Source organism: Acanthochromis polyacanthus, chromosome 9 (assembly GCF_021347895.1).
Source record: "Acanthochromis polyacanthus isolate Apoly-LR-REF ecotype Palm Island chromosome 9, KAUST_Apoly_ChrSc, whole genome shotgun sequence".
Classification (NCBI taxonomy): domain Eukaryota; kingdom Metazoa; phylum Chordata; class Actinopteri; family Pomacentridae; genus Acanthochromis; species Acanthochromis polyacanthus.
The window spans coordinates 10017753-10042528 of NC_067121.1; the positions used below are offsets into that span (position 1 = coordinate 10017753).

Genomic DNA, 24776 nt, shown 5'->3' on the forward strand with positions numbered 1-24776 from the left:
CCGTGTTGTTGTAACCAGACCTCAGTGATCAGCACAGGAATACACCAAACACCACCTAACAGAGGTAGAAATATCAAGATAGTGCACATTTATAGCTCATGCATTTATATTTGCATTGTTAGAAAGTAAATGTAATCAACTATCTACACTTTTCAGCTTATGTCTTCTTCATATACATCATTATGAAGTAAATTATAATAATGTCATGTGTATTGTCTTGTACAAAGTGCCTAATATTAAAATTATTATCACATTTCAATGCATCAATAATAATGTCTTCCTGCACAGAATGAAAAGACAAAACAGTTTGCTTTCTCACTGTGTTATTGCAATGAAACCCTCAATGATCAGCACACAAATACACAAAACACCACCTAACAAAAGTAAGAAATGCCAAGACAGTCCATCCATCCATCCATCCATCCATCCATCCATCCATCCATTATACACCGCTTTATCCTCCCTAGGCTCGCGGGGGGCTGGAGCCTATTCCAGCTGACTCGGGTGAAGGCAGGGGACACCCTGGACAGGTCGCCAGCCTGTCGCAGGGCTTGTCAAGATAGTGCACATTTATTATTTATTCATATATATTTGCATTGCTGGAAAGTACATGTACGCAATTATCTGCATTTCTCTGCTTCTTTATTGCTCTGCTGCATTATAATAAAGTAAATTATTGTAATGTCGTCTGTAGAGTATTGTCATGTATAAAGTGGCTAATAGTAAAATTATGATTACATGTCAATGCGTCAATAATAATCCATGATTCCACATAAGGAAAGGACAGAACAGTTTATCTCCTCAGTGTGTTATTGCATCAAAACCTTCGCTAATCATCATACAATACACAAAACACCACCTAAAGGAGGTAGAAATATCAAGATAGTGCACATTTATAATTTATTCATATATATTTGCAATGTTAGAAAGTACATGTACTCAACTATCAGCGCTTTTCTGCTTCTTTATCTCATAAATGCATTATAATAAAGTAAATAATTGTAATGTCATATGTAGATTATTTTAATGTATAAAGTGGCTAGCATTAATACTATGATTACATGTTAGTGCATCAATAATAATCTCTTCTTGCACAATATGAAAGGACAGAACAGTCCGTGTTCTCACTAATCAGCACACAGAAACACAAAACACTAAACACCATCGAAAAAAGTTAGGAAATGTCAAAATTGTGCATATTTCCAGTTTTCTCATATGCATTTGCAGAGGTGTAAACTACATTTACACAACTATCTACACTTTTATGGTTCTTTATGCTTCTGCTCCCATCCTCATTGTGTTAGTGAAATAAACAGACATCAGCAAAAACACAAAGAACCATTTAGCATACACATAAATAACAAAATGAGGCAAATTTATAGTACATTTAGTTACATTTGCAATGATAGAAGCTACATTTACTCAGCTATCTACAGTGCTTCTTATAGCTCTTCTGCATTATTTCAAATGAAGGTATTTTACTCTACTGTATAAAATATTTTATTATATAAAGCAATTAACATGAAAATGATGGATACGTGGTAATACATTAATAATAACGTATTTTTATACATATAATATCCTCTCCTCACTGTGTGGTTGTGACCAAACCAATTAATCAAACATGAAACACAAAGTACCATCTAAAGCACACACAAAATATCAAAATAGGACACATTTATAATTTATTCATATTTATTTGCATTGCTGGAAAGTACACTTACTCAGTTATCTGCACTTTTCTGCTACTTTGTCCTGCTACTACATAATTTCAAAGTATATTATCCCACTGCACTGTGTTAAGTATTGTATAAAGTAACTAACATTACAATGATTACACGCTAATGTATTAATAATTATGTATAATTACACAGTATGAAAGGACAGAACAGCTCGTAACAAAAGCCTCACTAATCACTGCATAAACACAAAGGAAACTGTTGTAATGTACTGCGTAAGTACTGTACAAGTATCACATTTTAAAATGATGATTACATGATGTTACATGTACATCCTATAATAGTCAATAATTACACAGTATAAAAAGGACAGAACAGCTCTCCTTTCTCATTGTGTTAGTGTAATGAGAAGACATCAGCAAAAATACAAAGAACCCTCTAGAATATCCATGAAATAATAAAATGGGACAGATTTATAGTTTAGTAATCTACACGTATCTGCTTCTTCTTCTGCAACATTTCCAATGGAAATATTGCACTGTACTATATAAGGCTTTTATTAAAATGATGATTACAAAGTTTGTCTAAAATAGGTATGAAATATCAAAATACTGCACTTCTAAAGTTTTTTCATATCATTTGCATTTCTAGAAACTACATTTACTGAACTATCTGCACTTTTCTGCTGCTTTTTCCTTCTAATGCATAATTTAAAAGGATATAATTGCTTACAATTTACAAATATATGTTGCCATTTACTAAACCTATTGCACTTTTTCCGCTTCCTAAGCCTTCTGCTATGGAGTCACAGGAGTGCCAAATCAAAATATAAATAAATAAATAAATAAATGTGGAAATATAAAGAGAAATAAATAATTAAATAAATAAATGTGGAAATATAAAGAGAAATAAATAAATAAATAAATAAATGTGGAAATACAAAGAGAAATAAATAAATAAATAAAAGGATAAAACAGAAAAGGTAAAAGCAAAGACAAAATTTTCCTTTTTATTTATTTATCTATTTATTTCTCTTTATATTTCCACATTTATTTATTTATTTATATTTTGATTTGGCACTCCTGTGACTCCATATTCTGCTACATAATTTAAAGGGAAAATATTGTACTGTGCTGCATGAAGGATTGTATTGTATAACGCAGTTACCTTTAAAATGATGATTACATGTTAGGAATCTATAATAATCAATAATTACACAGTAAAACAGAACATAACAGCTCCCTTCATCTTTGTGTTACTGTGAAGAAAAAAAATCATGCATTACCACAAGGCAGGCTTTTTTTGTGCATTTGTGACATTGACAAAATAAACTTAAACCTCATTAAAAACACACACACTCACAAAATAAATAACTTCTATGTACCTGTTTACATATTAATACATACAAATGCATGATGTGGACACAGTTCATTGTTAAAACTCTAAGCTAACGCCTACGTTTCTCACGATACCAGATATGTTGCATTAAATTACTGGAGAATGTGTGTGAAATGACACACCGCAACACGAGAAGTCTTTTCCATTTTTTTGCACCATAATTTCACTGAATAACATTGTGCTAAAGATTCAGTAAAACTCCAAAGAAATTGGTGCGATCTATCATGTTTCACAGTGTGGGAGGCATGTTTATCTACTGCGCTTTAAGGGAAATATTACAAACACTGGTGCTATTGTTAAACTCCGCAAGTGGATGTGACTGTAACGCTGTGACTCAGCTGTCTTTAACTTTGTATGCTGTGGAAGCTGCAGCTGTGAGGTCTCCTCCAAAATATAAAAAACACATCATGTCTGACCTCACTCAACAGATGCCATAATGGAGCAAAAGTCGCGGCGAACCACAAGCTGCTGAGCACATTTTCAGGACACTCCCTGCAACACTGAGGGATATCCTTTTTCATGTTTGCTAAGCCAAATACCAGTTCAACTGGCCCACTTGTGTGCTGGGAAGGGTGTGGTGGCGCTGCTGCTGTGTGAGCTAATGGTTGTACCGTCTCAATATCGTGGAGCAACAAGTCCCTAAAGACCACATTGTCTGGTGTTCCTCCACTGTGGGAACGGCAGAATAAAAGGAAGGGCTATTCAGTGGCATGACCTTTCATTTTATACATTCTGCTGCTGTTTATAGACCAAGAAAGAAAAATATATTTATAATCCTGAGCTACATATTTATTGGAGACCCCTGCCCCCCCCCTCCTCCTCCACCCCCACCAACCCAACTGTGTACCAAAGAGCTCAGCATCCCACTAAGCCTATTAGTTGACAGCTGTGTCTTAGTTATTACAGCCATGCTGCGTGTAGATTTACTTCCATTGTAAAAGCATTAGGCCACAGGCATAAATGTGTTTTTTTTTATATATCTGGCAATAACTTCACCTCCACAATGCTATTCATGCATTTAAGGGCAATTGCGCATCATCCAAAGTGTGAAATATAAAGTCTGTACAAGTGTCAACAAAAGCCCTCAGGTGGTGAGAGCAACAATCATTGATTTGGTTAGAGAAGAAAGAAGTACTTAATCTGTAAGTAAAAGTGTAAATATCACAGCGTAAACATACAGTCACACATTTGAAATCTTAAGTACATAAGAATGTGCATCAAAATGTACTTCAAGTGCCAAATTTAAAGTACTGACTATACAAAATGACTAATTTCAGAATAATTTAATTATTGATGCTTTATTTATGTATCACTTCATGTTGCAGCTGGGTCGAGTTGAGATAAATCCATGGTAAAAATCTAAAATCCTAATTTATTGTTCACTATACACCAATCAGCCACAACATTAAAACCACTGACAGGTGAAGTGGATAGCATTTATCATATTGATACTATTGGGTGTTCTGCTGGAAAACCTTAGATTTTGGCATCCGTGTTGATAAGACTTAGACACTCAAATAAACGTTCCAGAACAAGCACACTCCCTCATGCAAATGGAAATCCTAAATGTCACTGGCCCACCCCCACAGGAAAATGCACTCCAATCAAATAATCAGGAACATTTTGGGGAACATGATAATCACCCAAGATGTTGATTTGACCTCCAAACTTCCAAGACTCTAGCCTAGCCGCGCTAGACCCATGCTCTGAAGAAGCAAGAGTCTAGGCACGCTGGACAGGGAGGGAGGCGGGCTAAAAGGTTGTCTATCAAATCACTCTGCAGCAACTGGGTAGGTATACAACCAATCAGCGCAATGAATAGGCTGACATAGTTCCTAGAGCACCGGAAATCAGAGGATGCGGTAGTTCGGTGAAGCCTTATTTATACAGTCAATGGGTGAAGCTCAAGTATATTACAGACATGTTAACAGAAAGACTATTCAGAGTCGGTGCTATTGGAGTTCAACGACTGTTGTCGTTTTTGTTGTCGACCCTGGCAGAGAATTAAATTCGTTGCTGTGGTTTGTCTAGCGCGGCTAGGCTAGTTGTTTCCGGTTGTTTCTGTCAGAATCATCGCGCCTCTGTCGTCACTTAGTTACGCCCGCCTTCTGACTCTACACTTCATGGTGATTCGTCGGCCAGTTTTAGGAGCATCCAACCTCGAGCCTTATGGAGGGTAACTAGACCCACCCTGGCAGAGAATTAAATTTGTTGCCGTGGGTTGTCTAGCGCGGCTAGGCTACCAAGACCCCATTCTGATCAAACATAAACAGGATGCAGTGGAACAAGCTTGATTCACCACTGAACAACTCAGACTTTATTGTCCTCATGGGGAAATTCTTTTCCACAGCACCATTTCGCTTGGTTTACATTGACAGGACAGTGCAAAAAAAAACAACAACAACACACAAACAAACAAATAACACATTATCTACAAAAACACTGTTTACATATAAGTGTAGTTCTCACTCTGGCCAGATCACCTTGGCCTTTTGTTAGAGGTTGCTATAATTGATGAGATCAGGCTTTTGCCTGCATCTCAATGTTCTGTATCTATGACATGACGGGAGGGGAGTGAGGTATGTGCTCAGTGGGTGTGTTATGTCCTGTTCTATTATCATTGCAAATCATGTCATGGCCCTGTTGTTTAATTCTGTGAGGTTGGTGTGGGAAGACTGATTATTTTGGAGGCTGTAGTGGTGTTAGGTATGAGTCTGGTTTTGTTTGTAACAGAGAGCATGTTATAGAAGCAGGCGGAGCAGTACAGGAGGATAGACTGGATGATGCTTTGATACAGCAACAGAAGGAGATGGGAGCAACACAAAGTCCTTTTAGTTTACAGATGGCTGAGAGTCTCTGGTGGCTTCTTTTTTGGATGTCCATGGTGTGCTGGTCAAAGGTGAATTTATTGTCGAGTGTAAACCCAAGACAGCCCAGAGTACCCAGAGAATCCACTGCCAGCGTCCTGGTCCAGACCCCATAGGACACCCTGAGAGGTCCTCTGGTTCAGGCTCAATGGTTCAGAGCATTTTTGACCACATAAGGGGGACCAACACAATATAGGCAGGTGGTATTTATGTTGATTCTGCATTATTATAATTTTGAAGGCTGATCGGTGTATTTTTTATCAGTGATCTAGATCCGCAAAATTCGTAGTCACAGACACGACGAACGGTCATGCTAAGTGAGCTTTTGAAGTCCTCTGCAGGGATGGAGAACCTGTAACAAAGGCAGCCATCTTAGTAGTGCTTCATCAGTCACGAAGAATAACGAGACAAAAGTTATTCTGAGAGCACAAAGTTTCAGATTCTTTGGTCTGATGGGTCAAAATCAGAACAGTTTGGGTAGAACTACAAACATTATGCTAGTTGAAAACCTCTGCTTGTGATCTGGCTAATACCAGCAATGAAGCATGGTGGTGGCAGCATCATTCTATTGGAGTTCCTCAGCAGCGGATCAGGGTGACCAGTTAGAACTGAGGCAAAGATGAATGCAGCAAAACACAAAGAGGCCCAGTAACCTGACACCGGGATGGTGGTTCACCTTTCTAAACAACAGCAACTGAAAGCTAACAGCTAAGGCAACACTGGAGCAACTGCAGGTCAAGTCTCTGGACTGCGTTTGAGCGTTCCAGCCAAAGCCCAGATTTAAACCCAGCAGACCTGAAAATAGCAGCTCACATACCCTACACCTTTCAAAAGTTTGGGGTCACACAGGCAACTTCATGTTTTCTATGAAAAATCACTTTTCTTCATCTGCTAACATAATTGCACAAGGGTTTTCTAATCATCAGTTAGCCTTTCAACACCATTAGCTAACACAATGTAGCATTAGAACACAGAAGTGATGGTTGCTGGAAATGTTCCTCTGTACCCCATGTAGATATTCCATTAAATATCAGCTGTTTCCAGCTAGAATAGTCATTTACCACATCAACAGTGTCTAGACTGTATTTCTGACTAATTTGATGCTATCTTCACTGAATAAAAAACTGCTTTTCTTTCGAAAATAGACATTTCTAAGTGACCCCAAACTTTTAAACAGTAGTGTATGTTTTCCAGTCTGACAGAGACTGACATGGCCAACCAGGAAGAATTGGATAAATTGGCTAGATCCAGGTGTGCAAAACCTGTAGAGACTGAAGACTCAAATGTTTAACTGCTGCCAAATGGGCTTCTACTAAACACTTACAAAAGTGAGATTTCAGTTGGTTTTAAATAAATTAGGAAAAATTTCAAAGTCATGTTTATATGATAGCATCATGGATAATTTAGCATAGATTGATGGCAAAAAAAAGAAGGTAATTTTGTCATTTTGAAACTGAGTCTACAACCCAAAATGAGGATTATTTTCATACCTGCATTTAAATTGGAATGTTCTACTTACCAACAGTGTGAATAAAATTTAATATTCTACATTTTCAGTTTTAGGCAGTAGTGGAAAGTAAGTATGCTTACTAAAGTACAAATTTGAGGCGATTATATTTAAATTTGATCCTTGTTTATACTTTCACTTCAATCAATTTTATATTAAACTTTCTTCCTCTGCCTGTTTAAAACAATCAACTCATAGCCAGTAGAAAGATACAGTGAATGAAGCTGTAATAATCAGTGATCTACAATTTAACATATTAAGCTAAAAAAAAATTAAATACAATATTTTAGGACAAAATTAGCAAAGTAAACACGCGTGGCTCACTACCTCAGGATTTGGAGAATTAAGAGCAAACATGCATATTTCATCCTTTTCAACAATGGCTTTTAGATTACTTTCTTTTAGCAGACCTACAATAATCCTGTCAATAACTTGTATCAAAGTAGAAGCAGTAGCTCAGTTTCAGTTTTCAGTGTTTATTAATTGAATAGACCATGCATTCACAGCTGGTATAGTAAATAATGGTAAACAGTTAACAGTAAAATGTTTTCTGACGTCTATGTGTTGAGGTCCGTTTCTTTAATTCGTCCCAGTGATGTGTCTCAGGTGAGAGTCAGTTGCAGTAAAAGCTCTTTAGAAGAGCAGTGCTTTATGTTCATCAGTGTCCGTCGCTGTCTTGTGTTATTTCTTTTGGAAAAATCCCATAATGGAAGCTTGTTTCGTTCCTTTATTTGCATTGGCTGAAGATTTCTTCTGACTTTTCTTCTCCTCGTCTTTGCTACTTGACGGTAGTTTTGCTTTAAAGGGATCTCTCGGAGCTTGTTTGGTGGGCTGGAAATCATCTTCTGTTTCAGAGTAAGATTCACTCTCGTAGCCTTTTTCTGTGACTGTGGAAGAAAATAAACCGGAGTTACAAATTAATACAAACCCCCCCCAAACTATTAAGAATTTAAAGATTTGTCAAATTTTGCTGTTTGCTGCAATTTTAGGTTCATTTATGTGTACTGAAATGCATTATATTAAAAGGTATTTGAACTGTTTTTGTCAGACCCCACTGATACTTAAGTTGAAAAAAAAACAGAAGCACCGTTAAATAGAATTAAATACAACAGAGGAGCAAATTACAGACATCAAAAGTACAACAGAACTGAATCGCAGCTGAAAAAAATACCTGACTCACATACTTGACAGTTAATTCATAATTTCCAGAACATTTACAGTTTAGATTTTGCTTCTGGACAGTCACTTGGATAAAACAAGTGATCTGAAAATGAAAGCTTGGGGGTTTTGCTCAGCCTTTGACCATGACTGAGACTACAGTGACCAGGTAAGTGGACAGTTAAAGATCATAAAATCATTATGTGCAAGTTCAGTAAGTTCACTCCGTTTCTATGTTCTTGCAGTCAGAATCACTTCATTCTCACTTTTGACATCACTACTTTTGTCCAACTATCTCTCTATCCACATCTAACAAGCCCATTTTAAAAACTGATCCTAATTCTGTCCTGGTCTCTCTCAGACCGTTGACCATGCATCCACTTTTATGCATGCTTGTGTTTCTGCAGTACATTTTTACTTTTAAACGATCTCTTTGTGTTGGACTAAAGTCACAGCCCTATATCGAGTCATCATTTTTAAAGGTCTAGAAGAATTTTTGATCTAAACACCTGAATGGATTGTTATTAATATGAGCACCAAAGCTGTCAAGTTACAATTATGAAGTAGAATAAAGACCAGCTTCTCATACCGATGCATCCTTCCTCATCCACGAAGGTATGAGACTTCAGAACTTGTCTCCTCTTTCTTATCTTCCCATCAGAGTTCCCCTGCTGTAGGGAAAAAAAAGGGTTATAAACAAGTAGTTGATAGATATGGGTTGCTCAAGAGTGGCTGATGGTTGATACATACTGTCAACATCGTGCTGCTTATTTTTCATTTGACATTATGTAGCTGAGTAAGTAATCGAATATAATGTTTTTTGGTGAACCTTCTCAAAATGTGGATATCATCTTTGTTATTACTTTTGGGTTATTTCTGTGTTTTTTGCCCAGAAGTTCATATTTCTTTGTATATAGTTCCAGTTACCTGTTGTAGCGGGGGGGTCATTAATTAGTGGCGCACACATCCGAGGCATACGTGACGAAGTCGTGTATTCCCGGCAAAAGCCGGACGGCTTCTGATGAGGTAGGACCTATGTTGATGCTGTCTCCCCTAATTGTCGTTCTAGCGGCCATAAAATATTGTTAGGCTCTTCAAGACTGCAAAAAAACTTAAGGAACAGATACTAATGATTTTTGAATGAATTTCGATCCGAGTTTTGATTGGTAAAACTTATGTTTTAAAACGATTTTCTGACAATCATTCCCGTGTGTTTGGCCTGCTGCAGGAGGGAGAAAACTTTCACCGTTGCCTGTGTGTGTGTCGCCGTTTTCTGACCTGTGCCTCTCTGTTATAGGTGGGTTTTGGTATCTTGTTTTTGTTGGATATTGTTTATTTGCTGTATAATGCACATATATTGTATAAAAAAAAAAATAAAAAAAAAAGCCGGACGGCTTCTGATGAGGAGGGAGAGAACTTTCACCGTTGCCTGTGTGTGTGTCGCCGTTTTCTGACCTGTGCCTCTCTGTTATAGAGAATAAACGTGCCGATCCTGTGGAGTGTGAGCAATCATTTTAAGTCTGCTACAATTACAATTTAAAAACCATAAATGAGACACAAAATAGCTGCACTGTCACATTTCCTAAGCACACATGCACTCAGTCTGCATTATTTTAAATAATAAAAGTGTATTAACGAATTAAATGTCCACATGGAATAAAAAAACTACACCTTGTGACAAAAAAAACACACACAAAAAAAGAAAAATCATCAGCATTTATCAGCATCTCCTCCTGCTGGTTTGGTCAGCGTATTGATGCTGCATTAAGGGTGCTGTGTTGTGAAACACCGTTGCCAATGCATTGTATCATAGCTCATCTAGTGACTTTAAATCTCTTTGTACAGCTGCTTGTTTTGAATTGTGACATACAACTGCTCAACTCAACTCGCAAAAATTCCTCGCTAATTGTAGATTTAACGTACACGTAACATCCTAACTCAGATCGGCTAGCTTAGCAGATACCAATGGCTTCGGTTTATAGTGTTTTTCTCTGCCTTTTTAACTGAGAATGATATCTCTCTTCAATATATATTCATTAAAACACCTTACAAACTGCTAGTCAGGCTCCAGCAGCCAGTGTAGCCGCTGTTAGCTACCCTCCTGCTGATCTGGTAAAGATACCGATCATCTCAAAACTGATTAATCGGTCTATCACGATTCAATAAATAATTAGAAAATTGACACAAAACTTTTAAAAGAATAGATGGATTTGATATTTTCTTCACCCACCTCACAGTTATGACACTACAATGTCAAACACTTACATATGAATGTGTAACAGCCTCAGCTTCCTTTTTAGGACTCGGTGATGCTTCTCTTGTTTCCATCTGCGGCGGAGAATCTGGAATAACTGGACAAATGAACAATTATTAGTTTCCTCAATCTACTCTTCAATGTGGCTTTGAAATTTCCAACTTTCACAATTGTGTCTTTTCTCCAAGGACTTAAATATTCTAGATTTACAAGGAAAAACTAAGGCTAATTCTAAAAGATTTGAATTCTGAAAAGACAAACTGATGGATGAGTTGTTTGGCTAAACACTCATACTACAAGTCCAGGAATAACTGGAACAGCAAACAACAGGACTACTAATAAAAACACATTACTCATTGCATATTTTTTCGTTCATTGTCAGCTCTATTTGTTTTTGTTTTGTGCCAACAAAGTTTCATTGTAGAAATGCATTGACAATAAATATCCTTGAATCCTCTACTTATGTTTTGTCTTTATCTATTTATCTTAAATTGCGCATTTATGTTTTCAAAACACTGAAATGACTGGAAAATAAAGAGAATAAAGTACCATCTTCATCGCTGCTGTCTGGTTCAGGTAACTTAATCCTCCGTCTCTTTTTCTTCTCCATTTTCTCCTCCTCACTGTCAGAATCTTCTATACGCTTATTTTTGCTTTAAAGGAAGAGGAAAAAAAGACATAATCTTAATAAATGTAGTGATATATTTGACAGTGAACAAACAGTAAACACCTTTAATGATCTTTGTTAAAGCCGGTACAAGTCTAAGTCGTCATGTGAAAGACATTTATATGCAAGAAATGTTGCATTCTCTGTTCACATCTCATTTCATGAGCACAAAATCATGAGAAGTGTGATTATGTGAAACGAAAACTTCCACTCATTTGTCACAGATTTCCCACATCGATATCTAAACAAACCTCCTGGAGTCTTTCTTAGCATTTTTCTGCGGTTCAGCTGCAGCAGCGCCTCGTTTTTGCTCTGCTTGTGGACTCTGACGTTGTTTCTCTGCTGCTGTAGACGATGACTGAGCTGCTTCCTCCTCCTTCACGGTTTTTTCAGGTTTTTCTGAAGAAAAGAGGAAGAACCATTTGTTGGAAAAGTTGTGATCACATTCAGTCTGGGTGCACTGTGGCTTGGGTCGCTTTTCTTTAAAGCAGTTCCACCTTAAATAAAGAAACCTTCAGAAAAACTGTCAAACAGTTACAATTAAGTTCATTTCTACATCTCACCGAAAGAAAACTAAAGTAACAGCATCCAGTTGGGTTCATTTTAACTGGCAATGACGCTAAATTTAAAGAAAATCTGCAATTCTTCAATCGCAATTACTAGTCAGGCAGACCGCTGTCTAATGAACAAACAATTAGAATCTGTCTCGACACAACAGAAAGTTTATAAAATGGTTGTTTTTTTTGTCTGGCTTCATTCACTCAATCACATGCGAGAGAGGAGAAATTAAAACACTACCCTACTGTAGCAGGAATCAAAGAAAATTAAGCTGGTTATCACAAAAATGTTTGTTCCTCAACACTTTCACTGGTCGTCTTCATGTTCGGTTCAATTCAGTCCAACCAGTTTTGTAGTGCAGGCAAGTAAAAAAAATAAAAGATGGAGACATACAATAAGAACTCACAACAGAATGACAATAAACCTTTTAAAATGTCAAGCTAGTGCAATGAAAATTGAATAATTTAAGCACTTGAACTTGAAAAATAAAAACGAAATAAGTACAACAAGGACAGCTGAAGGCAAAATACCATGAAATTAAAAATCTAAATTCCCCTGAGGATAAAAATACGGCAAGTTTTAGATTGTTTTGTGTGGTATTCTGGGTTGCACTTGCACAGAGCAAAACAGGATTTCCCAAGCTCAGTAAAAACAGCTGGGACCATCTGACCTCAGTACTATAATTACCAGTGATATCGCCAGTAATAAACTTTAATGCAGACTGATTAACTGTGTCCCATGACTTAAAGGTTGCAGCAGAGTGTAGCTAAACACAAGTCCAAAGTCAAGTTCTGTAGAAGGCCACCTTCACCAAATAGTGAGTAAAGCTAGAAAAAGTAGTCGACACACATGCTGACGGTTTAAAGAAAACCTGAAACCTTCAAAATTTAAACACTTTTTTTTGAGCAGCCGTTTTTACACAAAGAAGCAGAAAAAAAAACTACACAGAAGCAGAAATCAAACAGCAACAGTCTGTGAACTGATATACACTTGTCTAATACAAATACAGTAAACACGTTCTAAAACATCACCAGAAATGTTACTTACTTGCTGGTTGACTTCCAAAGAAGTTCATCATCGGATTGGCTTTTGTGGCTGGTTTGCTTTTGGGAGCATCGACCTAAAACACAAAAACTAAATTATACACATCTTCTACCGCTCTGGAGAGCAGATAACCACACCAAAATTACACCAGATCTTACCACAGGTGCATCTTCTTTCTGCTCAGACTTCATCTCTCTGCCGCTGTCCTGATTCTTGGGGGTAGATTTATTTGCAAACATTCCCATGATGCCTTTTGCCGGCTTGGTGGGAGGTTTGGAGGCCAGATTCCCGTTTCCGTTCATGGCAGGCTTTTTGTTTTCGGGTTCTGGTGAAGGAGCTCGGTGCATTTCTCTCGCCTGCTGCAGCTCCAGAGAAGACATGGGCACTGCAGTGGGACAGCGGATCGCACTGTATCTGCAAACCGGGTGAAAAGAAATACACAACATCCCAACAGAGGTCTTATTAGTCATGGTTTTTACTCCTTTGTGTAGATTTTCCAGCCAAACCTTCAAGCACACAACAGTAACACAGTGGGCTGGGACCTGGAAATCTAGAAAATTTGACCCCCTCCAAATTGCTTTTATTTTTCTTATAGTAGAATAAAAATCCAGTTCAACAAAAAAAAAAAAATCAAGTCAAACGGTCTATTCTTTAAAAAGTTAGGCCAGTTTGAATCTCAGGAAATGACACATTCCACAGGCGTAAAAAAATTGATATTTGAGCTTTTCATTCTATTTCTTTTTGAGAAATTAATAATTTTTACCTGAGACTTTAACAATATTCAGGTTTACCTGCTCCAAATTTTCTTAATTGCTTAAATTTAGATGATTTCGGCAAAGTTTGAAAAAATATAGTAAATTTTCACTTTTTTTCTGAGACTATTTTCATGTACCACCCAGAATATTTTCACTTGCCATAAGCCAGATATGGGAAAGTATATATTTTCTGAAAGAATAGGATGTCAGGTGTTGAAAAATACAAGTGTCAGAAAATCTGGCTTATGGCAACTCTCTCAGATCAAATTTTACTGAAGAAGGTCTAAGTTCCCCTGTGTGGACCTTGGGCGATTGATGTTAACACGTATGTATCGAAATTGTAAGTAGTACTTCTAATATACACATACTTTGCAGTATAAAAAGACTTCTAGATGTCTCTAAGTGTAACAACTGCCTTCAAATTTTGAAAATGGTCATTTAAGGCATCAATTTAGGGCAGATTGCATTAAAAATTCTTAAAATTTGGTAGATTTTTCCAGTTTAGACTTCATGTTTCACTGTTATGTTTTTTGTAAAGTAGTCATTTACTCTGCATAGAATTAGTTAATAAAACATTTGAAGGCAATATCATGTCTCGCCTTTCAAATTTACGTTTAATCACCAAATTCCATCGGTGGAACCCTACACTTATGTCTAGAAAAATCTCCCTGCAGCCTTAACTTTTTAATATAATTTAAAGATATCTTTTTAGATGTATTCCCAAGTATATTGCGGTTGAAATGAGCCCTCAATCACTACCAGGGGATGATTTTTAGCCAAGATATTACATTTTTTCCAAAAAATAAGCCGAGCAGCCCACTGTGAGTAAGATGGACATACTTGCTGCAGTTCTTCAGATTGTCTTTCACAGCATCATAGTCGACGCTGTAAAGAGGTCCGCTGTCTTTCAGTAAAGCCTTCTGGACGCTGTAGACGTGGACGCTGACGATCAAGCTCATCTTGGCTTTGACATCTGCAACAGAAAACAGCAGGTTACACACTCTTGCTTTTTCTACTACACATATGTCCTTATATCAACAAAATAAGCTCATGAATACAAAAGCAAAGCGTTCTATAATGGCGATTCTTTTCAAATAAAATTGTGCGAACAATATTTACACACCTTCCAGCTGTTCCTCTCGGACGACTGACACCTTGTGACTCTAAAAAGCAAACAGAATGTCAAATGCAACAAATTAAAACTGCAGTTTTGTGCATCCAGAGAAGAAACAACGTCAGAGCAGGTCTCACTGTTTGACCGTTGGCCACAAACTTCCCAGACACCAGATAGGTGGCGTGAAGCTGAGCTGAACTTTCCTTCCTCTTGTGATCCAGGTAATGGAAGAGCATTCTGAAAACAATTCATATGTGTTAAAGTGGTATTACACCAGATTACATTGATTTGGCTATAATCAATATCAAAAATGGGAGATTTCATAATTAAACCAAATAAAATTAATTGTCAACTACTTGATGATATATTTTGGAAGGAAATGCTCAACAATTTCTTAAATTTAACTTCATCAAAGTCAGAAATTGATGCTTTTCTCTGTAAAGTGAATATAATTGCCTTTTGGACTGATTATTTGACACAACAAGACACTCTGCCACTATGAACTCCACAAACTTATTCCACAAAATGATGAAATCAAGGACACAATCAGTGCTTACTCTGACACCTCACAGTACCACACTGTATTTTGGCCGCTACTCCTCCATTTTATCAATTTATCATACTTATTGTTATTATTATGGTTTTATTATTCCTGTAAAGCACTTTGTGGTTTTGTATCTATGAAAGGTGTTCTATAAATACATTTTATTTACTTATATAAGGTCATTGAGAACCAGCTAACGCTCCCAGTCCTACTACACCAGGCAGCCTTGAGGCCATGTATCAAACTAATGTTTAATATTTTGCGCCATCTGGAGTATCATAAAACATCAAGTGCTAAAAATTGATCTGAAAATATATCTTTAGTTTTTTTTTCCTTACTGTTTTGCTGATATGAAAGTGCATCTTAAGTTGGTTAAAAGGCTGCTTTGTTAACATTTGAAGTTTGTCAGTGTGCTGTTTGTTTTTGACCACTGCCACTACATTTTTGCACCGCCCCCTTTGCTGCTGAAACATTGCAAATTTCACCGCTGTGGGATTAATACACACGATGTTGCTTTGCTCTAAAAAGAAATGACCATTTCTGCACGTTAAAGCATATAAAAGACACAGGACCACTTACTGTTTTGCTGTGTTGACATGGACGCCAAGAGTGAGACTCAGCCATTTATAGGTCACCTGGGAAACAACGTTCATGATAAAATTCACATTTTTATTGTGACAGGAATAACACAACTGACAGAACTACCTCCAGACTGAATAAAGTTGTACACACACAACACCACATTTAAAACCACATGTAAATTCTTTATAGAGCCACTTTTATGTTTATTTGTGTGCATCCTTATGCTTCACCTCTGTTCTCTACTATTTATATTTATTTTCCATGTTCTGTGTTTTGCTTTTTTTTTAAAAGACTGAAATAACAACTGCAAGAAGGTATGCTATCACATGGGCTATTCACATATAATCAACTCTGAAGGTTATAATTTTTTGCCGGGATAATGTGCACTTTTCTTTCTGGTATCTATCAGGTGATGAAACATCTTCTGTAGCTTGATGAATCCTACATTGTTATTCTTTTGACACTGCTGGCGGTTAAATCCAAACTGAAGCTAATCAACTGTGAAAAAACATGTTTAGTCGTTTTAAAAGTCTATTTCTTGCAATGCTCATGAGCCGATTTCACTAAAAACCGCAAACAAACCGCGACACTTGATAATTATACAACCCTATAGAAATATATTGCCGTGAAATGAAAACAACCTTAAACTGGCAGTTTTTTGAACGCAGTTCAACCGCTAAACATGTCCGGGCTAATCTTCGTTACAAACCGCCATTAGCTCAACCAGAACAACCTTAAAAAAATCACGACACGCAGTGTATAAAAAGCGAACTTACTATTTTATCGTGGTCGTTGACAAATTCGTCGATATTATCCAAATAAAGCTCGTCCATTGTGATTTATTTTCTTTAGACCCGGACGTCTTCGCAAACAGATTCAACTGCGCGGGAAGGCCGTTTATTTACTTCCTGGTAGAGGTCACGTGTGTACTCGTACTTCCGGTGGGTCGAGAGGCTGCAGGGCGCCCTCTGCAGGACAACGCTGGACAAACCCTTCAAAATGCACTTAAACACTGAAAATCTCTCAGAGAAGGAGAGAGAAGGGTATGCCTGCTGAGCCCGAGGTTGCACGAATTCGGCCGCACGAATACGGCCCTACCCTTCGTGCAGCCTCCGGCTCTGCAGACACATACTATTGCTGAGAAGAAGCACCCTCAGCCTTTAAGTAAAAGTACCTCTTACCGAAAAGTAAAAATACTCCATTACAAATAGAAATCCTACATCAAATTGTTTACATTGCATATTGTCAATTGAATCCTTTGCACATTTCCACACACTGCATATCCTATACTGTTCCAATGTCTTACCATAGGCTACTTCAATTACTCTATAGAGATCTGGGGTAATAATTATAGGAGTTCAATCTTCTCAAAAAGGGGCAATATTGGTTCTGCACAATGTCAGCTGTCAGGATCATACTCATTCTCTCTTCATACAGTCAAAATTACTAAAATTTAAAGATATTGTGAAATTCCAAACTGCACAAATCATGTTCAGAGCTAAAAAAAATAACATTTTGCCACAAAATATGCAGAAATTCTTTAAGGGTTGAGAAGAGGGATATTAATTAAGATGAAAATACAACTTCAAAATTCACTAAATCTGTACAAATAGAGAAAGATTCTGCATTTCATCCTGTGGGGTAAGTCTCTGGAACAGTTTGGGTGAAGAGATCACGAAATGGCCAAACATGCAACAGTTTCAAACAAATTATAAAGATCGTGCTTTCACAGGATACAGGGATGAAGTGGGGGTGAGCACAGGGAATTAGTATTAATTATTTATTTGATGATTTGTTTTCTGTATTTATTCATGTGTATTATTAGTTGGGTCCTTTCTTTCTGATGTGTTTTGCTATTGTTATGTCCTTTTGTCTGTGTAATTTTGTATAAATGTAGACGGACATATTGGTGTATCTTTATTAAAAATCATGTTAACTGTTATTATTATTACTGTTATTATTAGAATTGTTTATAAATAGTAGTATTTTGAAGAAGCAGGAAGAATAGATTTACAATGATTTGTGTAAGGAGAACGGGTTGGATTGGATTAGTTTCGACTTGGTCCCACTCCTTGTTGAGCAAGTTATTCATTGTCTTTTGTAGCCGTTTCCTTTTTTTAATGCTCAAAATAAACTTTCAAAACTCATCAATACCAATCAAATCGTTGCACATTGTTAGTGGAATCCTTTGCACATTCCTGCACACTGTATATATTTCTATGACTTTTTAAAAAAAATACAGTAAAATTTCTCTGATTTTCTCCACTTACTGTATAGTGACTTTTTAATATTATTTTTTATTTTTCTCATCAGTTTTTACTGTAATGCACCACATCATAAGGTCTAATTCCTGGTATGTGAAAATCTACTTGGCGATAGAACTGACTGTGATTCTGATAAAAGCATAGTCTGTATATATAGTGGACGTAGCATCTGGCTCCAGAATTGAAGCCAACCCGGAAGTGTCAAAAACTTGCAATATCACGCCGTCCGCTAGGGTTGGCTCCAAGAAGCTTTTTCTCCATAGACCCCAATTCATTTTTGGAGAAAATTTGATAGACTGATTTTCTACATCTCAGGATTTTTTTCCCGTTAGTTTTCACGGTCAAAATGAGAGATCAGGTGGCCGATCTTAAAATAAATCAATACTGAATTTTAAATAAATCGTTAAAGTTGGCGGAGCCAGGGGGCGTGGCTATACTTGATGGACAGCAACAGAAGCCTCTGCGGTAAAACGTGGGCGGGATAAGAGAGTCCTCAGCCAATCCTGCCCCTAGTTGCTCTCCGGTCCAGTCTGTTTGATGACGCTTTTTACGTCACTGGCTCCAAAAAATCCAAAATGGCGACCAGGAAGTAGCAAAATCCGGGCTTCATTTTCTCGGCGTTGAAACCAACGGGTGACGTCACGGTTAGTTTACGCCTGGATAAAAGTAAAACTGAGTATTCAGTGTTAGTTAAAAAAAAGAACTCAAAGTGTGACAGGAAAAGTAGCAGCTTGGTCCGTCGCACTATATTATCATGTATGATATAATTGGCTTATTAACACTGAAGCATCAGTGCATCAGCAGTGTGAAAGCAGAAGCAGAACATTTCATGAAAAGTAAAGTACAAGTACATAAAATGTGTACTTCTGTGACATTCAACTAGATAATAACACTGAAAACATCTACTAGTAAATCTCTAACCAAGACACAGAAATCATTATAATGAAGTTTGTGAATCTTTACATCATTTTATGTCCCTGCACAGGTGAGGCAGGTTTATTCTCGTGTTGAAGAAAATGTTCATAAATCACTACTTAGAAAATGAAACTGGCTCTTGTAAAGTTAACGTGTCATCTGTGGAGATTGAATGTAGTTTAAAAAGACACAGCAACAGGAAAGAGGATGTATGTGGGTATTAAACCAAGAAAAGAGGCTCATTTCTGAAGAATTAGCAGGAGAACCGCATGGAGACACACAGGAGGAAAGTGAAGAATGCTGTGCTGTGGTGTTTCATGGAAGGAAGTAATGATAGACGAAAGCGGACAACTTATAGACAAAAAAGCATGAAAAAAATCCAACCTGATCAGTGCTGGTGTGTTTTTTTTTAACACATCTAGCCTGCCAAAATAAAAGCCTTTTACTTTTTAAATCCATCTTGAGTGCCTGGATCTGGATTTTTATGTCATTTTACAGCAAGTAAACATTTTTATTCTTAATAGTCAGCTGTGACAGACATCCAGGGAGATTTTTTTTTGTTATAAAGCATCCTGATTAAGTTCTGCCAAGTTCTATATTTTTTTCAGTTAGTTTTTTGCTCCTCATGCTCCACTGAAGGAACATTTTATAGATTCTATAATGTGTTCCCTCAATAACATCCTCAGAACATTCTCAGAATATTGCAAGCAAAATGTTCCAGCTTTGTTGTTATGTCACACAACAATTTATAGAAAACATTCTGTCTTGTGAGGCTCCGATATCATCTAGAAAACATTGTTTGAAAGTTGGTTTGAGAACATCCTCCAAACATACTTTGAATTTATCCAATGAAAACGTTATGTCTTAGCTCATGTTTAACCTCATAGGGACATATTCATTTATTTGAAGTAAGAAATGTCCTGAAACATCCTTTGAATGTTATATTAAGATGTTTTCTTTTAAATATTTGGAATTGTAGATAAAGTTAGGCAATGTTGTGGGAATGTTTCCTGCAAGCTGGACTTTTAGTGACTTTTAAAAATGATTTGTAGATTAAGCAATGGTTTAGAATGTAGGAAAATGTAATTAAGATGATGTGCATGAGATTTACAAAAAGACAGTTGACATTAGTGGCCATTAAAAGCAACAGGGAACGTTTAAAGGTTCAAATCAGTTTTTGTCAGAAGTCTGAAAACAACTAAAATACCAACAGAGAGCAATGGTTCATTATAAATATAATAAAACAGCAATTTAGGAGTGGAAAACACAACTGACGACAGATCTCCGGGGGCCACATTAATACAGCCTGTTATTACACGTTTTGGTGTTTCCTCAGCGTCCGTCTCTGCAGGAGGCCAAAGCCTGATGTCTAGAAAATGAAATAACCTTTCAACCTCCATCATATCACAGGAGAATAATAACAACTGCCCTTTGCTCGCCATCAGTGAAGTTCATACTTTCCACCTGGGGGGCCTGAACGCCATTTCTAACCAGAGCAATAATACAACCGCTGTTAAACTGAGGCAGAATAAACACATTTTTTAAAAAGTCTGTCAAGTCTGTCCTTAGTGTTGGTGGCTCAGTGGAAAAATTCTGTTTCAAAACTGTTCTCTGACCTGACTTTTTACAAATATATGTTTTTTTAAAGCTGCGTTCCACCAACTGTGCAGATTAAAATGGGGTTACTAGTACTACTTAGTTTGTAAAAACTGCTGGGCAAATCACAGGGCTACATATAGAGACAAACCATCACACTCACATTCACACCCATGAAAAATTTAGAATGCCCTTAACCTCAGTATGGTTTTGGAGTGTGGGAGGAAGCTGGAGAACCCAAAGAAAACCCACGCATGCACAGGGAGAACATGGAAACTCCATGCAGAAAGATCCCAGGAAGATCGGGACGCAAATGGGAGATCGTCTAGCTGCAAGGCCAAAGTGGTAATCACCAATCCACTGTCCACTGTTCAACCTGCACCAAAATTAGTTTAACATTTTCCGAACTGCCTTGAATGACTGCATAGCACAGAATCTTTTAAGAGTTTTTAACGACATCTTCTTAGCTACTGACTCTGGTCACTGTGTGATCCTTGTGCTTTTAGATTTAACCACAGCATTTGATACAGTGGACCATGACATCCTGGTTGCTTGTCTGGAGCAGTGGGTAGGCATCAGTGGCATGGCTCTGAAATGGTTCAGGTCCTACCTCTCACATTGGACTTTCTGTGTCAGCCTTGGTGATTCTGTGTCCTCCACTGCTCCTCTCTCATGTGGGGTTCCTCAGGGTTCAGTGCTGGGCCCTCTTTTATTTTGATTATACCTTCTCCCCCTTGGTTCAATCCGCAGGAAGCATGGCATTTCATTCCACTGCTATGCTGATGACTGCCAGATTTATGTCCCTCTCAAAAAGGCCAAGTCATTTTCCCTCAAACCTCTGTTAAATTGCTTGGATGACCTCAAGGCCTGGATGTCCCTAAATTTTCTCAGTTTTAATGAAAAAAAAGACCGAAGTGATGGTCTTTGGTGGCACTTCTGTGACTCCTCCAATTGATCTGGGTTCCTTGGCACAGTATACCAAGCCAATAGTTACGAATCTAGGGATAAAAGTGGACTCTGATCTTACGTTCGATAACCAGATCAAAGCTGTGGTGAAAAATAGCTTCTTCCAGTTAAGGCAGCTGGTAAAAATCTAACCTATTCTGCAGAGACAGCAATTTGAAACAGTGATTCATGCCTTTGTGACCACTTGGCTGGATGACTGCAATGCTCTTTATATGGGGGTTAGTGGGTCCTCCATTGCTCGTCTGCAGTTAGTTCAGAATGCCGCTGCACGTCTTTTAACTGGTACAAGAAAGTTTGAGCACACTTCACCGATTTTAGCTTCACTACACTGGCTGCCTGTCCTTTTTAGAATTCATTTTAAAATGCTTTTATTTGCTTTTAGATCATTACATGGTCTAGGTTTGTTGTTTTCATGTGCATGCTGGGAGGGGCAGTCCAGTTTGTTTAGTCTATTTATTGCTTTTCTTTTTATTGTGCAGTCTGCTTTTACTTCTTATTGTTTTTATCCTAGTTAATGTTTTTATCTTAGTTTTTATTATTTTTATTTTTAATCTTCTTGTTTATGCTTATGTACAGCACCTTGGTCAACTGTGGTTGTTTTAAAGGTGCTATATAAATAAATTTGGTTTGATTTGAAAACATCAGTGTCCCCTAACTAAGGTAAAAAAAAATTCATTTTTTTGCCAGAGTTCTTCAAATCTCACTCTTCTGTCTCTTTTGCATTTAATCCACAATTTTTCAGTTTAGTCTCATGGTTGTGGAGCTGTTCTCATTAAATCTGGGTGTTTTTTCAGGCAGAACAAAGAAAAACAAAAAGAGCTTCAGTGGGTTACAGTGGACAGTGTGTTAATGCAATGTATTATTTCAGCGAAAAAACACAGCACGTTGCAAATACCGAACACCTAGTGCAGGAAACATCATGTAAAAGCAAAACTAGAACACATAAAGTCCCCTGGGAGGCTCACAAACAAGCCGAATATCACAAATCAGTCTGTTGCAGCACTTAAAAGCTGCTGTCAGTCCTGAGATGGCAGATGATTTATCAGACAACCAACATCTCTGCTTGTTAAATAAGAAACAACTCAGTGTTTTCTGCCACAAGAAACCCAACAAACACAGAAGCAAATCAGCAGGAGTGGCATTACTTCAGTGTTCAGCTGGTGATTTTAACAAGGCAGAGCTGCAGTGTTATTAATATTTGAGAGTTTTCATTGTTTATTCTCGAAACTCAAAGCGAACTCGACACTTTGAACAGCCATGTAGCCGTCCGATCAGTGTGGCACACTCTGTGATTACCTGTCTGTGTTTCTGCACTCTGTTGACCTGATGCATCATGTAGAGCGAAGCCGCCGGTCAGCCTCCAAGACAAAACTTCTGATAGAAATGTCAAACAGGAGGACAGCGATGTGCCAGCAGAGGAGGGAAAAATATTCCCCTAATGATGATGAAGTACAAGAATAACTTTCTCACCTTGAAGACGCAGAGCAAACCTGAAATCCTCAGGAGGGTTGGAGCTGGTTTAAATGTCTTTATCTTTATCTTGCATTTGCAGGCCTCCTTCATCAAAAGTGGAAGTACAATGATGTAAAAATGGAGTTAAAGTAAAAGTCATGCAATCAAAATAGTATAAGTACAGCTATTTAACTTTAACCCTGCTGCATGGGTTACACACAGACACCAAAAATATACTGTATATTATCTCAGAGGCAATTTATCTCATATCAAATCAGCTTTTTGTGGCTTTCTCAATCAGTTTGTTCAGTTTGACTTTATGTTATAGTTTTCTGTTCATGTTTTAATTATGCATTTAAAAAATATCAACATTTTTAGGTCACTGAGAGGCACCCAATTCAACCCATGTAGTTTTGATTTATTTATGTATTTACTATTTCTAAGAACTACACATGCAGCCGACTCCGATTTCCTCACGCTGATGAACCTAAATGCCACACTTTCTAAGGTGAGATGTTGCCAAAAATCCAAAATGCAACACAGAATTTCATAACAAAGCATTCAATGATTATCAGATTAAATGCTTATCACCTATACAAGATAAGACTGTAAAATAATGTATTTTTGCATGTGACTGACATGTGGATATAAGTTATAAGTTCTCCAGTCCAGCTTGTTTTCCCTATAAGCATACTACAGCATAGGTCGGCCACATGTGGCCAGCACGCAAAAACATCTGGCTCGTGAGATTGTTTGAACTAGAGAATGAAAATAACAAAATAAATTATACTTTTTAAAAATCGGACTGACAGTCTCAAAAAGCTCTTTATTTGGAAACTTCATTTTTCAGAACAGAAACATTTCAATCTATCTAAATTCTTATTTGTGATATGAGGGTGAATAAGCGCATCAACGAGGTGCAGCGTGGACGCCAGGCGTAAACTAACCGTGACCTCACCCGTTGGTTTCAACGCCGAGAAAATGAAGCCTGGATTTTGCTACTTCCTGGTCGCCATTTAGGATTTTTTGGAGCCAGTGACGTAAAAAGCGTCATCAAACAGACTGGACCGGAGAGCAACTAGGGGCAGGATTGGCTGAGGACTCTCTTATCCCGCCCACATTTTACCGCAGAGGCTTCTGTTGCTGTCTATCAAGTATAGCCACATCCCCTGGCTCTGCCAACTTTAACGATTTATTTAAAATTCAGTATTGATTTATTTTAAGATCGACCACCTGATCTCTCATTTTGACCATGAAAACTAACGGGAAAAAAAATCCTGAGCTGTAGAAAATCAGTCTACCAAATTTTATTTTTTCCAAAAATGAATTGAGGTCTATGGAGAAAAAGCTTTTTGGAGCCAACCCTAGCGGACGGCGTGATATTGCAAGTTTTTGACACTTCCGGGTTGGCTTCAATTCTGGAGCCAGATGCTACGTCCACTATATATACAGTCTA

General features: G+C 37.4%; 4 protein-coding genes across 6 annotated transcripts in view; 3 read left to right on the forward strand and 1 right to left on the reverse strand.

The window, feature by feature from the left end:
- Positions 1 to 24776, forward strand: part of LOC127535343 (tripartite motif-containing protein 16-like) — a 599330-nt gene that overhangs the window by 515153 nt on the left and 59401 nt on the right. The window lies entirely within an intron of this gene.
- The window catches only part of LOC127535340 (tripartite motif-containing protein 16-like), a 520629-nt gene that overhangs the window by 436464 nt on the left and 59389 nt on the right, over positions 1 to 24776 (forward strand). The gene's annotated exons all lie outside the window — the stretch shown is intronic.
- The window catches only part of LOC127535337 (tripartite motif-containing protein 16-like), a 388516-nt gene that overhangs the window by 304486 nt on the left and 59254 nt on the right, over positions 1 to 24776 (forward strand). The gene's annotated exons all lie outside the window — the stretch shown is intronic.
- pold3 (polymerase (DNA-directed), delta 3, accessory subunit) lies at positions 7908 to 17051 on the reverse strand. The gene is made up of 12 exons (XM_022197077.2): positions 16904 to 17051; positions 16125 to 16180; positions 15139 to 15238; positions 15011 to 15050; positions 14728 to 14860; positions 13291 to 13546; positions 13136 to 13208; positions 11782 to 11929; positions 11413 to 11516; positions 10875 to 10960; positions 9199 to 9280; positions 7908 to 8338 (listed from the first exon to the last, which is right to left on the reverse strand). Exons 1-12 carry the CDS (start codon positions 16958 to 16960, stop codon positions 8133 to 8135), a joined length of 1341 nt encoding a protein of 446 aa, XP_022052769.2. The 5' UTR covers positions 16961 to 17051; the 3' UTR covers positions 7908 to 8132.